This window comes from Heterodontus francisci, chromosome 2 (genome assembly GCF_036365525.1).
Source record: "Heterodontus francisci isolate sHetFra1 chromosome 2, sHetFra1.hap1, whole genome shotgun sequence".
Lineage (NCBI taxonomy): Eukaryota > Metazoa > Chordata > Chondrichthyes > Heterodontiformes > Heterodontidae > Heterodontus > Heterodontus francisci.
The window spans coordinates 164,814,445-164,828,302 of NC_090372.1; the positions used below are offsets into that span (position 1 = coordinate 164,814,445).

A 13,858-nucleotide genomic window follows, 5' to 3' on the forward strand; every position below is an offset into this window, starting at 1 on the left:
CTTAAAGGGAATATGATGGGATGGATAGGAATTGATTAAAAAACACAAAACAGAGAGTGGCAGATAATGGCGATCAATTAGATATGTAGAGGATCGTGATAAAATAATAGTTTTGATAAGATAAACAAGTGAGTCAATGGGCTGGATTTTACGATGGGCAGTGGTGAGTCATCCATCGGCCGAAAAGTCGGTGGTGATCCCGCCTCCACCTGGCCTGGGGATCGAGACCAGATTTTACGGTCCCCAGGCCCTTAATTCGTCTTGGACGGGTCTTCCACCTCACGGAGGCAGGAAGTCCCATCTAATGGAGCTGCCAGCCAATCAGCGGGCTGGCAGCTCTTAGTCCCAGCAGTGTCACTGGGAGTGGTGGCCACTGCTGAGACTGCAACCCAGCTACCCAGCTTCATGATGAAGATGACGGAGAGCACAAAATGGAGATGAGTTTTTGGGGCCACGCCGGGGCAATCAGTCGGGCCCCGGCTAGGCAAGGGGGGGGGGGGTTGGTTAGGGGGGGGGTGCGTGTTGGGCATTAGGGGCGTCTGGGGCTTCAGGGGTTGCCCTCCGTGGGGCACAGGGTGCCTGATCAGGAGGGCCCGCCCCAGGCTGCCTACTTTTATCAGGCCACTTTTCTGAGGCCTCAGATGCCCTCCAGTAAACCATAAAATCCCCGTGGTGGCAGGCGGAGGCCCTTAAGTGGCCATTTCCTGCCACTGCCGGCCTGCGTAAATTGGTAGCGGATGTGGAAGCGAGTTGGGAAGGGCCCCCTGAGCCTCCCACTCCATTTTATGCACCCCAACCCACTCTTTTGGGGGCGTAAAATTCCGCTCAATAACTACAGGGAAAAGCCTCTAGTGGTCAGTAAGATGGCAACATGAGGACTGAAATTTCCGATGAACAGTAAAACAATTAGGGGAGAAGTTAGGAGTTTTTTAATGTATAGGATTGTTGGGTCAGGTGAATGTCCTATCAGAAACAATGGTGGAAGCAGAAAACATAATGGGCTGGATTTTGTGCTGAAGGCAGGGCTCCCGGCATTGGGCCAAAAAGGTGCGAAAAACCACGCCTTTGCCCTTTTCTACCCATCACCACCACTCCCACCCCGGAGCAAACCTCCTTTTTTTTGCGTCAACGTTTTAGGAGGCAGGATCCCCGTCCCTTTAAAGGCTTGAAAGGAATGGCATCCGGCCTCCAAGAGCTGTCAGCCAATCACTGGGAGCAGTGGCCACTGCTGGTACTGCAGAGGCCTTGGACCCAGGCTCAGCGGTGGAACCCCAGACCAGAGGAAGGTGAGGTGGGGTCACCGGGCCAGTCCGGAAGGCCTCAGTGAGGCGGGGTGGTCATTCAGTCCAGGGGGAGAGGGGCTCCAAAGGATGAAGTTGTGGCGGTCCTCCATGGGCCATAAATTGCCCCATGAAGACGGGACCCCTTCCACACCTGCAGGGAGGGCACCTCATTTTACAAGGCATCCTCCCCACGCGGTGGAGAACCCCCCCCGCCCCACCCCCAACCCCACCGCTGGTCAGATCCCAGCGGTGGCAGGAAGAGGCCATTAATTGGCTCTTAATAGGCCACTTAAGGCCCTCAATTTGCCTTTGGGCGGGAAGGCTGTCATTGGCCTAGCCCACCCCCTGGAACATCGCTGGGCGACAGGGAGGTGACCGGCCCTCCATCCCACCGCCACCACCCACCTCCCATCACGATTTTACGTGCCCCTCCCTCACCCCCCACCGCCTTCAATCCTACTCGGGGAGGTGGGCCCATAAAATCCCAGCCAATAATTTTTAAAAGGGATGTGGGTAAATATTTGAAATAAGAGGAAATTAAAAGAGTGTTGAGAAATTGCAGGAAAATTGGGACAACATAAATAGTTCTTTCAAGGAACCAGTACAGGACCGATGGGCTGAATGGCCTCCTTCTGTGCTGTAAAATGCTTTGATTCCACTGTTACATGACAAGCTCTTACCTCAAATTCACATTCCAAGTCAACAGTCCCACAGGTCAAATCTTACACCCATTTATTTTTTCAGACTGTTCGAAGAATTACTATATGCATGCTAGATATCATTTTATTTCTAATACTAAATCTGGAATTAGATAATTCTTCTTTTAGCTTAATCAGGCTTCTATGAAGTACTTGGAGCATTTTCACTGTTAAAGGCGCTTTAGTTGCATATAGTTGTTGTTGTTTCACTGCTGAACATATAATAATTTGAGAATATGGATATCTGTTTCCCTGTGCAGCATTTATTACCATGAGGCTGAACGGTTTCCCTGAAAATGTTTGGATTGGATTGAATGATATTAATAAAGAGAGTAAATATCTCTGGACTAACGGAAGGCGAGTAAGCTATACTAACTGGGCCAAGGGTTATCCATCAGGACAAAGGTACAGCTACGAAGATCCGGTAAGAACCAACCACACCCCACATGCTCTCGGCAGGGAAGTAGACATTTTTGGTAATAGATTCTATTTATCTTCATGAATTCTCCAGCCTTTAGAGGGAAGCCGACGTGTAACCCCATTAGGGCTACAGAAACAACAGCATTTGTACTTTTAGAGTCATAGAGTTGTACAGCATAGAAACAGGCCCTTCGGCCCACCGTGTCCATGCCGACCATAATGCCTATCTATACTAATCCCACCTGCCTGCATTAATTCCATATTCCTCTATGCCTTGCTCATTCAAGTACCTGTCCAGATGCCTCTTAAATGTTGCTAATGTTCCTGCTCCACCACCTTCTCTGGCAGCTCAGTCCAGATACCCACTATTCTTTGTGTGAAACATTTTCCCCTTTGATTCCCTTTAAACCTCCTCCCTCTCACCTTAAATCTATGCCCTCTGGTTTTAGTCACCCCTACCATGGGAAACAGACTCTGGCTATCTACCCTATCTATGCCTCTCATAATTTTATATACCTCTGTCATGTCCCCTCTCAGCCTCCTTTGCTCCAGGGAAAACAGACTCTGCCTATCCAATCTCTCTTTATAACTCAAGCCCTCTAAACCAGGCAACATCCTTGTGAATCTTTTCTGCACCCTCTCTAGCTTAATCACATCTTTCCTGCAGTGCGGTGACCAGAACTTCACACAGTACTCCAAATGCGGCCTAACCAACGTTATGTACAACTGTAACATGACATCTCAACTCTTGTACTCAATGCCTCGGCCGATGAAGGCAAGCATGCCATATGCCTTCTTCACCACCCTGTCTACCTGTGTTGCCACTTTCAGGGAACTATGTACTTGCACCCCAAGGTCTCTCTGCTCAAGGACACTCCCCAGGGCCCTGCCATTCACTGTATATGTCCTGCCCTGGTTTAACTTCCCGAAATGCATCACTTCACACTTGTCTGCGTTAAATTCCATTTGCCACTCCCTTGCCCACTTTCCCAGTTGATCTATATCCTGTTGTAACCTTAGACAACCTTCTTCACTGTCTACTATACCACTAATTTTGGTGTCATCTGCAAACTTACTAATCATGCCCCCTACATTCACATCCAAGTCATTAATATATATGACAAACAACAGAGGACCCAGCACCGATCCCTGCGGCACACCACTGGTCACCGGCCTCCAATCTGAAAAACAACCCTCCAAAACCACCCTCTGCCTCCTATCATCAAGCCAATTTTGGATCCAATTTTCTAGCTCACCCTGGATCCCATGTGTTCGAACCTTCTGGACCAGCCTACCATGCGGGACCTTGTCCAGGTAGACAACGTCCATCACCCTGCCCTCGTCAATCCTCTTGGTCACCTCCTCGAAAAACTCAATCAAATTCGTGAGACATGATTTCCCACGCACAAAGCCATGCTGACTATCCCTAATCAGACCATGCCTTTCCAGATGCATATAAATCCTGTCTCTCAGAATCCCTTCCAATAACTTTCCCACCACTGATGTAAGGCTCACTGGCCTGTAGTTCTCTGGCTTATCCCTGTTGCCCTTCTTAAATAAAGGCACAACATTAGCTATCCTCCAGTCTTCCGGTACCTCACCCGTGGCTAATGATAATACAAAAATCTCTGCCAGGGCCCCAGCAATCTCCTCCCTTGCTTCCCATAGCATCCTAGGATACACCTGGTCAGGCCCTGGGGATTTATCCACCTTAATGCGCTTCAAAACCTCCAACACCTCCTCCTTTGTAATGTTGATATGCTCCAGGATATCGCTGTTCCCACCCTTGAACTCACAAGCTTCCATGATCTTCTCCACGCTAAATACGGATGAGAAAAGTTCATTTAAGACCTCGCGCATTTCCCGTGGCTCCACACGTAAAAGTAGAACTTTTTTTAAAGCAGAATGTAACTTACAAAGAACAAAGAACAGTACCTCACAGGAACAGGCTATTCGGCCCTCCAAGCCTGCTCCGATCATGATGCCAGTCTAAACTAAAACCTTCTGCACTTCCAGGGTCCGTATCCCTCTATTCCCATCCTATTCATGTATTTGTCAAGATGCCTCTTAAACGTCGCTATCGTACCTACTTCCACCACCTCCCCCGGCAGCAAGTTCCAGGCACTCACCACCCTCTGTGTAAAAAACTTTGCCCCTTGCGTGTTAAATCTATGTCCCCTAGTAACTGACTCTTCCACCCTGGGAAAAAGCTTCTGACTATCCACTCTGTCCATGCCACTCATAACTTTGTAAACCTCTATCATGTCGCCCCTCCACCTCCGTCGTTCCAGTGAAAACAATCCAAGTTTATCCAACCTCTCCTCATAGCTAATACCCTCCAGACCAGGCAACATCCTGGTAAACCTCTTCTGTACCTGCTTCAAAGCCTCCACGTCCTTCTGGTAGCGTGGTGACTAGAATTGTACGCCATATTCCAAGTGTGGCCCAAATAAGTTTCTGTACAGCTGCAGCATGTCTTGCCAATTTTTATACTCTATGCCCTGACCGATGAAGGCAAGCATGCCGTATGCCTTCTTCACTACTTTATCCACCTGCGTTGCCACTTTCAGTGATCTGTAGACCTGTACGCCCAGATCTCTCTGCCTGTCAATACTCGTAAGGGTTCTGCCATTTATTGTATACTTTCCACCAGTATTAGACCTTCCAAAATGCATTACCTCACATTTGAACTCCATCTGCCATTTCTCCCCCCGAGTCTCCAACCGATCTATATCCTGCTGTATCCTCTGACAATCCTCATCATTATCCGCAACTCCACCAACCTTTGTCTCATCCTCAAACTTACTAATCAGACCAGCTACATTTTCCTCCAAATCATTTATATATACTACAAACAGCAAAGGTCCCAGCACTGATCTCTGCGGAACACCACTAGTCACAGCCCTCCATTCAGAAAAGCACCCTTCCACTGCTACACTCTGTCTTCTATGACCGAGCCAGTTCTGTATCCATCTTGCCAGCTCACCTCTGATCCCGTGTGACTTCACCTTTTGTACCAGTCTGCCATGAGGGACCTTGTCAGAGGCTTTACTGAAGTCCATGTAGACAACATCCACTGCCCTTCCTTCATCACTCATCTTCGTCACTTCCTCAAAACACTTGATCAAGTTAATGAGACACGACCCCCCCCCGCCCACTTCACAAAACAGCCTCTCGCTAATAAGTCCCTTTGTTTCCAAATGGGAGTAAATCCTGTCCCGAAGAATCCTCTCTAATAATTTCCCTACCACTGATGTAAGGCTCACCGGCCTATAATTTCCTGGATTATCCTTGCTACCCTTCTTAAACAAAGGAACAACATTGGCTATTCTCCAGTCCTCTGGAACCTCACCTGTAGCCAATGAGGATACAAAGATTTCTCTCAAGGCACCAGCAATTTCCTCCCTTGCCTCCCTCAGTATTCTGGAGTAGATGCCATCAGGCCCTGGGGACTTATCTACCTTAATGTTTTTCAACACGCCCAACACCTCCTCCTTTTTGATATCTACATGACCCAGACTATCTACACTCCCTTCCCGAGACTCATCATCCACCAAGTCCTTCTCTTTGGTGAATACTGATGCAAAGTACTCAATTAGTACCTCGCTCATTTCTTCTGGCTCCATGCATAGATTCCCTCCTCTGTCCTTGAGTGAGCCAACCCTTTCCCTGGCTACCCTCTTGCTCTTTATATACGTATAAAAAGCCTTGGGATTCTCCTTGATCCTGTTTGCCAATGACTTTTCATGACCCCTTTTAGCCCTCATGACTCCCTGCTTAAGTTCCTTCCTACTTTCTTTATATTCCTCAAGGGCTTCGTCTGTTCCCAGCCTTCTAGCCCTTACTAATGCTTCCTTTTTCTTTTTGATTAGGCTCACAATATCCCTTGTTATCCAAGGTTCCTGAAACTTGCCAAACATATCCTTCATCATCACAGGAACATGCCAGTCCTAGATACATTAAAATTATTAGCCAGTTAAATTTTTCACTCCTTGGGAAGCCCTTTCAGGTGGATTTGGGGTAGGATTCGAGAATATCAGACCGCCCACTATTGCCCCAGGATCATTTGCATGGATCGGATGAATGTTCACACAATTAACGCTACAACTGGGGCGCTGGCTTCAGAAAACTAATCATTGAGAATGGCTGTAGTGTAATGAGTGGGGTCAACTTTGAAAAAAGTTCAACACAAAAAATGAACTTGTTTTTTGAGAGGGTGGTTTCTGTACTGCAACTGCAATTGTTCAGACTGCAATGGATTTAAAATATAAACACCTCTGCCTCCCTGGCAATGCTGGATGCTGCAAGAGTCCCTTGTACACTGTGAGGCTAATGGTGCAAGTGTGGGAATTACTTTACAACATAATTTCTGCATTTGAATTTCGCCACGTATTTGTCGGCAGCACGTTTCAGATAAATGCTCCAAGCAAGCAAACTTCACCACTGGTAGTGCAAAATTAGAATATTCACAATATCTTTTTCATAGAACAATTCTACCTCTTTGCCTTCTTATATCCTTCAGCACCTTCTAGCTCCAGAAACAATTTTGATTGTCCTTGAACCCATTCATAATGTTCACTTCACTGGGTTTCTCTAGTAATTTATTCCAGAAGTCTATTACACTCTGTTTAAAATAATCTGCCTGTCAAGTAATAAGTTTAGTTTAGTTTAGTTTAGAGATACAGCACTGAAACAGGCCCTTCGGCCTACCGAGTCTGTGCCGACCAGCAACCACCCATTTATACTAATCCTACACTAATCCCATATTCCTACCACATCCCCACCTGCCCCTATATTTCCCTACCAACTACCTATACTAGGGGCAATTTATAATGGCCAATTTACCTCCCAATCTGCAATTCTTTTGGCTTTTGACATTTTTCCACAGAGCCACATCATCAATTAGTTATTGTCTGATATTCATTGTTTAATTATTAATTTTGGTTAGTAAATTTTTGGGGGGATTCTGGTGTCTGGTGCTAACTCTTATTTTTTGCTTTTATTATATGGAATACTGATTGTGTGACTGTGAGCGTAAACACAAGGAAAGATGCTGGAGCTTGGAGGAATGACTACTGTGAACTTAAAAGAGGTTATATATGCCAAAAGTACAAAGGTGAGCATTAGGTTGCCCTTTGTATTTCAGGTCATGTTATTAATAATCTAAAAATGTATCTGATAAACAAGCGGAAATATTAAAGACTGTGAGCAAACCATCCTCACTAAGACAAGTTCAGCCCCGTTTAAGATTCTTCATTACCTTTGTACATGCCAAAATATTTCTACAGCTCACAACAGGGAGAATTGTTGCTTCCAGTATTTTTCTAGCTAGCACTGAGCAGATTAGCTCCTGTGAGGTACTTATTAAAGCTAACTGCCCCCCATCTACCTCCTTAGCCCTTTACTCTTTCCTTTCCCAGAACCACTTCCCTAACTGCTTTCCCATTCTTGTTTCTTTCCCCATCCCCTTCCTCCTTACCCCATCACTTCTTTTCCTCTTCCACTCTCCTTCATGCTCTCCTTTATCCTCTCCTCATTCCGTCCTCTCCTTGTCATTCCATCCCCTTCCCCCGTGGTTCCCCTTCCTCACTATTTCCCTCCCCTCCTACTTCCCTCTCCTCTCCTTCCCTCTTCACCGCTCCTTTTCCTCTCTTCCCTCTCCTTCCCTCCTCTTTTATTCTCTTCCTTCAGTCCTCACCCCTTCCCCCACCTCCTCTTGCTCTGTCTTCCTCCATTCACCACCTTGGTTCAGTTAGTCTCCTGTCCTGCTTGAGCTGAGGGCTGTATTTGGTTTCGATTCCCTTGTGTGCAGTGCTTCGTGAGACGGACAGGTTTTATTTATTTTCTGATTTTCTCTCCCCATCTCATCTGTAAAGTGTCTTGGAATGTTTTCCACATTGAAGATTCTGAATAAAAGCAAGTTATTGACAATAACATGGAGGAGGAAGCGGTGGAGATGGGCAATGAATAAGAGCCTCAGGGAATGAGAATATAATAGAAGCAAAATACTGTGGATGCTGGAAATCTGAAATAAAAACAAGAAATGCTGGAACCACTCAGCGGGTCTGGCAGCATCTGTGGAAAGAGAGATCTGTTCCGAAGAAGGGTTACTGACCCGATACTTTAACTCTGCTTCTCTTTCCACAGATGCTGCCAGACCTGCTGAGTGGTTCCAGCATTTCTTGTTTTTATTAATGAGAATATAATACTTTTCAAAGGACCTCTCTATGAAAAACATCAACAAATAACTTTACAGATTAAAGCATGATCACTTTGAAGACATAACAGGAAGGCACTGATGGTGGGTAACCTTGCCTGGGAGCCTCACATATGGGAAATTCAGGGGTTCATTGCCTGTGATTTTCTGTCCATTTAAATCAACAGATAGAAAATCATGGGCATTGCACCTGTGGTTTCCTGATTTGCACTGGTATTGGGCAAGGCTCCCCGCTGACAGTGCAGACTCAGAAAATCAGGCACATCATCTCAGGTTTTAAGTGCCTAACAATACACTAAGTTTACTAAAACACTTTCTGGTCAGATTGAATGTGCTCTTAATATTATAAACAAAGAAATTGCATCCATAGAAATCTGAATGAAAATAATAAGTGCAAAATATGATTCCTTCCACAGATCGTGCTTTAACTTTAGGGGCCACAACTATGGCAGCACCAAACTACGTTAATTATGCCAATAATTCATACAAAATTATTACAGTCAAGCTGAAATGGCAAGATGCTCGTAAAGTTTGTGAGGCAGAGGGTGCCCAGCTTGCCAGTATCATAAACGGTTTTGAGAATGCCTTCCTAATATTAGAAGCTATTAAACTTGGAGAGAAGCTGTGGGTTGGATTAAATGGCAATGAGGTAAGAAACAAGTAGTAACAGGGTAAGCTTGAGAAAAATATTCTAAAGGTATTTATTTCTGTCAGCACTTTGTACCATACCTCTAAAAGACATTTGACAAAGACCCACATCAAAGTCCGATTTGAAGCTGTAAGGATTCAGAATAAAGCCTGGGATCGAAGGGTAGAAAATAATGAGCCTGGGAAAAATACTGAGTGGCATGTTGTGACGACTACTCTCTGTGATTTACCTAAATGATACAAACTCAAACTCAAAGTGGTCAATTTTGCCAATGTTACCAAACTAGAAGAGGCAGTGAAAGCAGCTGAAAAATTAATGTATGTTGGAGAAGTATGTGGGCAGATCAATGGAAAATGAAATTTAATGTGGACACCTGTAACATACTCCATGAATAGTTTTGAAGTAACTAAGAATGAAGTGGAAGGAAACCCAGGAGCCTTAGTGGACTTGATGCTAGTAGATATGTCCAACCAATGGAGGACAGTAATCTGTAGAACCAGTAGAAAGTTGAACCATGTAGCTAAGACTGTTGCATATAGGTAAGATAAATTCATGATCAGCTATGCAATGCTCTGGTCAGACTACAACTGTTCTAGTCTCCAAAACACAAAGGAGTAAATTGCAAAAGAAACAGAGGTAACATGAGGAAAATCTTCTGGCGCAGTGAGATTTTATGATCAGGCATGTGTTGCCTGATAGACTGTTGGAAGCAGATTTAATAGTAACTTTCAAAGGGAGTTGGATAAATATTTGAAGGGGAAACACTTGCAGGGCTATGGAGAAAAAGTAGGGGAGTGGGACTAATTGGATAGCACTTTCAAAGAACTGGCACAGGTATGACAGGCCGAATTCCCACCTTCTGTGCTGTATTGTTCTATGATTCTATGAGTCATTCAAGAACTAAAAGCAGTTTAAAGAAGAGCCACAAGGCTGGTCCTGAGTGTCAGAGGTGTAAGCCCTGAAGAAAGAGAGCTTATCTTAGAGATATCTAAAATATCAACAACATGTGAAAAAGGTATATCTGGAATATTACCTTAAATTATATTGTGAAATTAGGACAAGTGGACCTAGGATCAAATAAATAAAACAGTAACTTTGAGACTGATATGAGGAAGCTGTTCTTTATGCAGAGAGTAGTCAACATTTGAAATGGACTTCCAGGCAAGTAGTTGCTGCATTTAAGAAACAATTAGGGGATTCTCTGTTGTGTGATTGCCTTTAAGAGTATTTGTACATTTAAGGTCTTAGTATGCTAATAAGCTAAGTACCCAGTCATGTGACTACATGCCAGTCTCACTCTGTAATTGCAACACCAAAAGGCAAGTCATGTAAATAGATAGTTCTGTGCTGTATATACTTGTTAGCGGTTAATAAACCTATTTGAGATTTTCAATCAACTGAACTACACGCATCTCATTTATGTTGAATCAGACAACATAAAAAGCTTCTCATTACAGGGTGGCAGCTGTGGTGAGAAGACAAAATCCAAGATTGACGAACACAGGAAAACAGCTTTAAAAACTACCTACAGCTAAAAGAGAGAAATTTAAAAGAAATACTGGCCCAAACAGTGTAAAGAAGAAAAAAAAACTCACTTCCAGCTGTAGAGGACAGAACTGAATGACAGGTTGCAAATCAATTACTGTGATCGAGTGAGTCAGTGTGCCATTGATACAGGAACCCCAGTTTAAAAAAAAGCTTTGAGGTACTTGCAAAGTTGATTTTTTTTTTAAAAAGGCTCAGTAAAAGAAAAAAAAAACAGGGAAAAAACAGGGAAAACCCAAAACCTATCTCAGCTGATCAATTGTTTTCAAAAGCTCCCCCATGCTGATCGGGCCACGCAGGAGGCATCCAACAGCAAAAAGCGTGGGAATCCTGCATTCATGCAGTTCGCAACTAGAGCTATAAAAAGAAACTCATTAAATCACTCGAAGATTGAAGAGCTTTCATTCACTCAGCCAGAGTTTAACAAATCTCATAAAACTACTCAACCTTGAAGAATTGCCTATTGAATGACTGCATAAGTCATAGAGTTATACAGCACAGAAACAGGCTCTTTAGCCCATCATGTCTGTGCCGGCCACCAAGCACCTATCTATTCTAATCCCATTTTCCAATGCTTGGCCTATAGCCTTGTATGCTATGGCATTTCAAATGCTCATCTAAATACTTCATAAATGTTGTGAGGGTTCCTGCCTCTACCACCCCATCAGACAGTGTGTTCCAGATTCCAACCACCCTCTGGGTGAAAAACTTTTTCCTCAAATCCTCTTTAAACCTCCTGCCCCTTATCTTAAATCTATGCCCCTCTAAAAAAAAGGAGTACTTGAATGTCTATTGCACAATTGTATAAACAAACAGACTAGAGTTCTGTAATAAAAGCAAAATACTGCGGATGCTGGAAATCAGAAACAAAAACAAGAAATGCTGGAATCACTCAGCAGGTCTGGCAGCATCTGTGGAAAGAGAAGCAGAGTTAACATTTTGGGTCAGTGACCCTTCTTCGGAACTGACAAATATTAGAAAAGTCACAGATTATAAACAAGTGAGGTGGGGGTGGGGCAAGAGATAACAAAGGAGAAGGTGCAGATTGGACCAGGCCACATAGCTGACCAAAAGGTCACGGAGAAAAGGCAAACAATATGTTAATGGTGTGTTGAAAGACAAAGCATTAGTACAGATTAGGTGTGAATACACTGAATATTGAACAGCAGCAAGTGCAAACCTGAAGATAAACAACCTGAAAAAAACAGTGGGTAAGCAAACTGAACAAACTAAGATGAAATGAAATAAATGCAAAAAAAAGATTGTAAAAAATGTAAAAAGGAATGTAAAAAAAAAAGGAAGAAAAAATAACCAAAAATGAAAGTAAAATGGGGGGCTGTCATGCTCTGAAATTATTGAACTCAATGTTCAGTCCGGCAGGCTGTAGTGTGCCTAATCGGTAAATGAGATGCTGTTCCTCGAGCTTGCGTTGATGTTCACTGGAACACTGCAGCAATCCTAGGACAGAGATGTGAGCATGAGAGCAGGCTCGAGGAACAGCATCTCATTTACCGATTAGGCACACTACAGCCTGCCGGACTGAACATTGAGTTCAATAATTTCAGAGCATGACAGCCCCCCATTTTACTTTCATTTTTAGTTATTTTTTCTTCCTTTTTTTTACATTCCTTTTTACATTTTTTACAATCTTTTTTTGCATTTATTTCATTTCATCTTAGTTTTGTCAGTTTGCTTACCCACTGTTTTTTTCAGGTTGTTTTTCTTCAGGTTTGCACTTGCTGCTGTTCAATATTCAGTGTATTCACACCTAATCTGTACTAATGCTTTGTCTTTCAACACACCATTAACATATTGTTTGCCTTTTCTCCATGACCTTTTGGTCAGCTATGTGGCCTGGTCCAATCTGCACCTTCTCCTTTGTTATCTCTTGCCCCACCCCCACCTCACTTGTTTATAATCTGTGACTTTTCTAATATTTGTCAGTTCCGAAGAAGGGTCACTGACCCGAAACGTAGACTAGAGTTCTGGATGCTAGATAAACAGACAAGTGCTGCTAAATACTTGCTTCTTTCAATTAAAGCAGCTATTCTAGAGAACAGACAGTTTTTTCTTAAAGAGGAAATGGTGCAGAGTCATAAAGCAAGCTCTTAAAACAAGGTTAAACAAAAGAATAGCAGGAACATGGATAGCAATTTTCCCAGCATGAACTGGAAAGCCTTGGCTATCCTATCCAAGTTCAAAATATTCCAACAGAGAATGCAATTGTGCTTTACAGACCAAGTAATTACAGAACTAGGAAAGCAAGCTGTAAAAATAATAATAGCAATTGGAAATGAGGAATTATACTGAATCAATACCTCAGGCATATCTAAAGAGGACCAGAAAGATCCCACAAAGATATGGAAAGTGCTGGAAGATCATCTCCAATTGAGAGTGAATTTTCAAATTCACCACCTAGAATTGATGTCCTACAGGCAACAGCCATAGGAATCAATAGACTAGTAAGTCAGTAGATGCTGCAGTAAGGGCAACAAATGCAAATTTTCAGAAGCTGAGCTGTAAAACCGAATAATGGAGTTGGTGATTGTATCAACATCCATTGAAGTGTTTCAGAAAGACCTCTTGAGGAAAAAGAAGGGTCACAGCATCGATGCACTGCTGGAAGATGGCAGGAAATACAAAGCCATTGTAGCTGGACAACAGCACCTGCAGGCACTATGTGCAGCCAAAAGTATCGGCATGATAACCAGGTCGAAAAGAGCAAACAAGTTGTGTTAAAGTGTGATTTGTCCCACTCACCACAACGTTGAACTGCATTTTGAGACCTGTGCAGTATGTGCGATGCAAAAGGACACTGGGCCTGCCTATGCAAGAATTCGGCTTGAAAGACACAGCCAAAAGCAACAGTAGGACACGAGCCAACAGAAGATAGGCACAGCAACATGGCAACAGCAGCAAGAATAACACCAGAGATCTGCATAAACCTAAGCCGATACACAAAGTCCACGGTGAAACAGATTTGAGCCAAGACTCAGAGACGAGTAAGTTTCAGTCAGAAGATGAGCAGGCATTCCACATTGTGAAC

At 43.7% G+C, this 13,858-nt stretch overlaps 1 protein-coding gene across 1 annotated transcript in view; it reads left to right on the forward strand.

The window, feature by feature from the left end:
- mrc1a (mannose receptor, C type 1a) overlaps positions 1-13,858 on the forward strand; it is a 212,880-nt gene that overhangs the window by 181,793 nt on the left and 17,229 nt on the right. Inside the window, exons 22-24 of the mRNA XM_068013390.1 lie at positions 2,242-2,404; positions 7,411-7,517; positions 9,035-9,267. Of these exons, the coding sequence (XP_067869491.1) occupies positions 2,242-2,404; positions 7,411-7,517; positions 9,035-9,267 (503 nt within the window). The remainder of the gene's footprint in view (positions 1-2,241; positions 2,405-7,410; positions 7,518-9,034; positions 9,268-13,858) is intronic.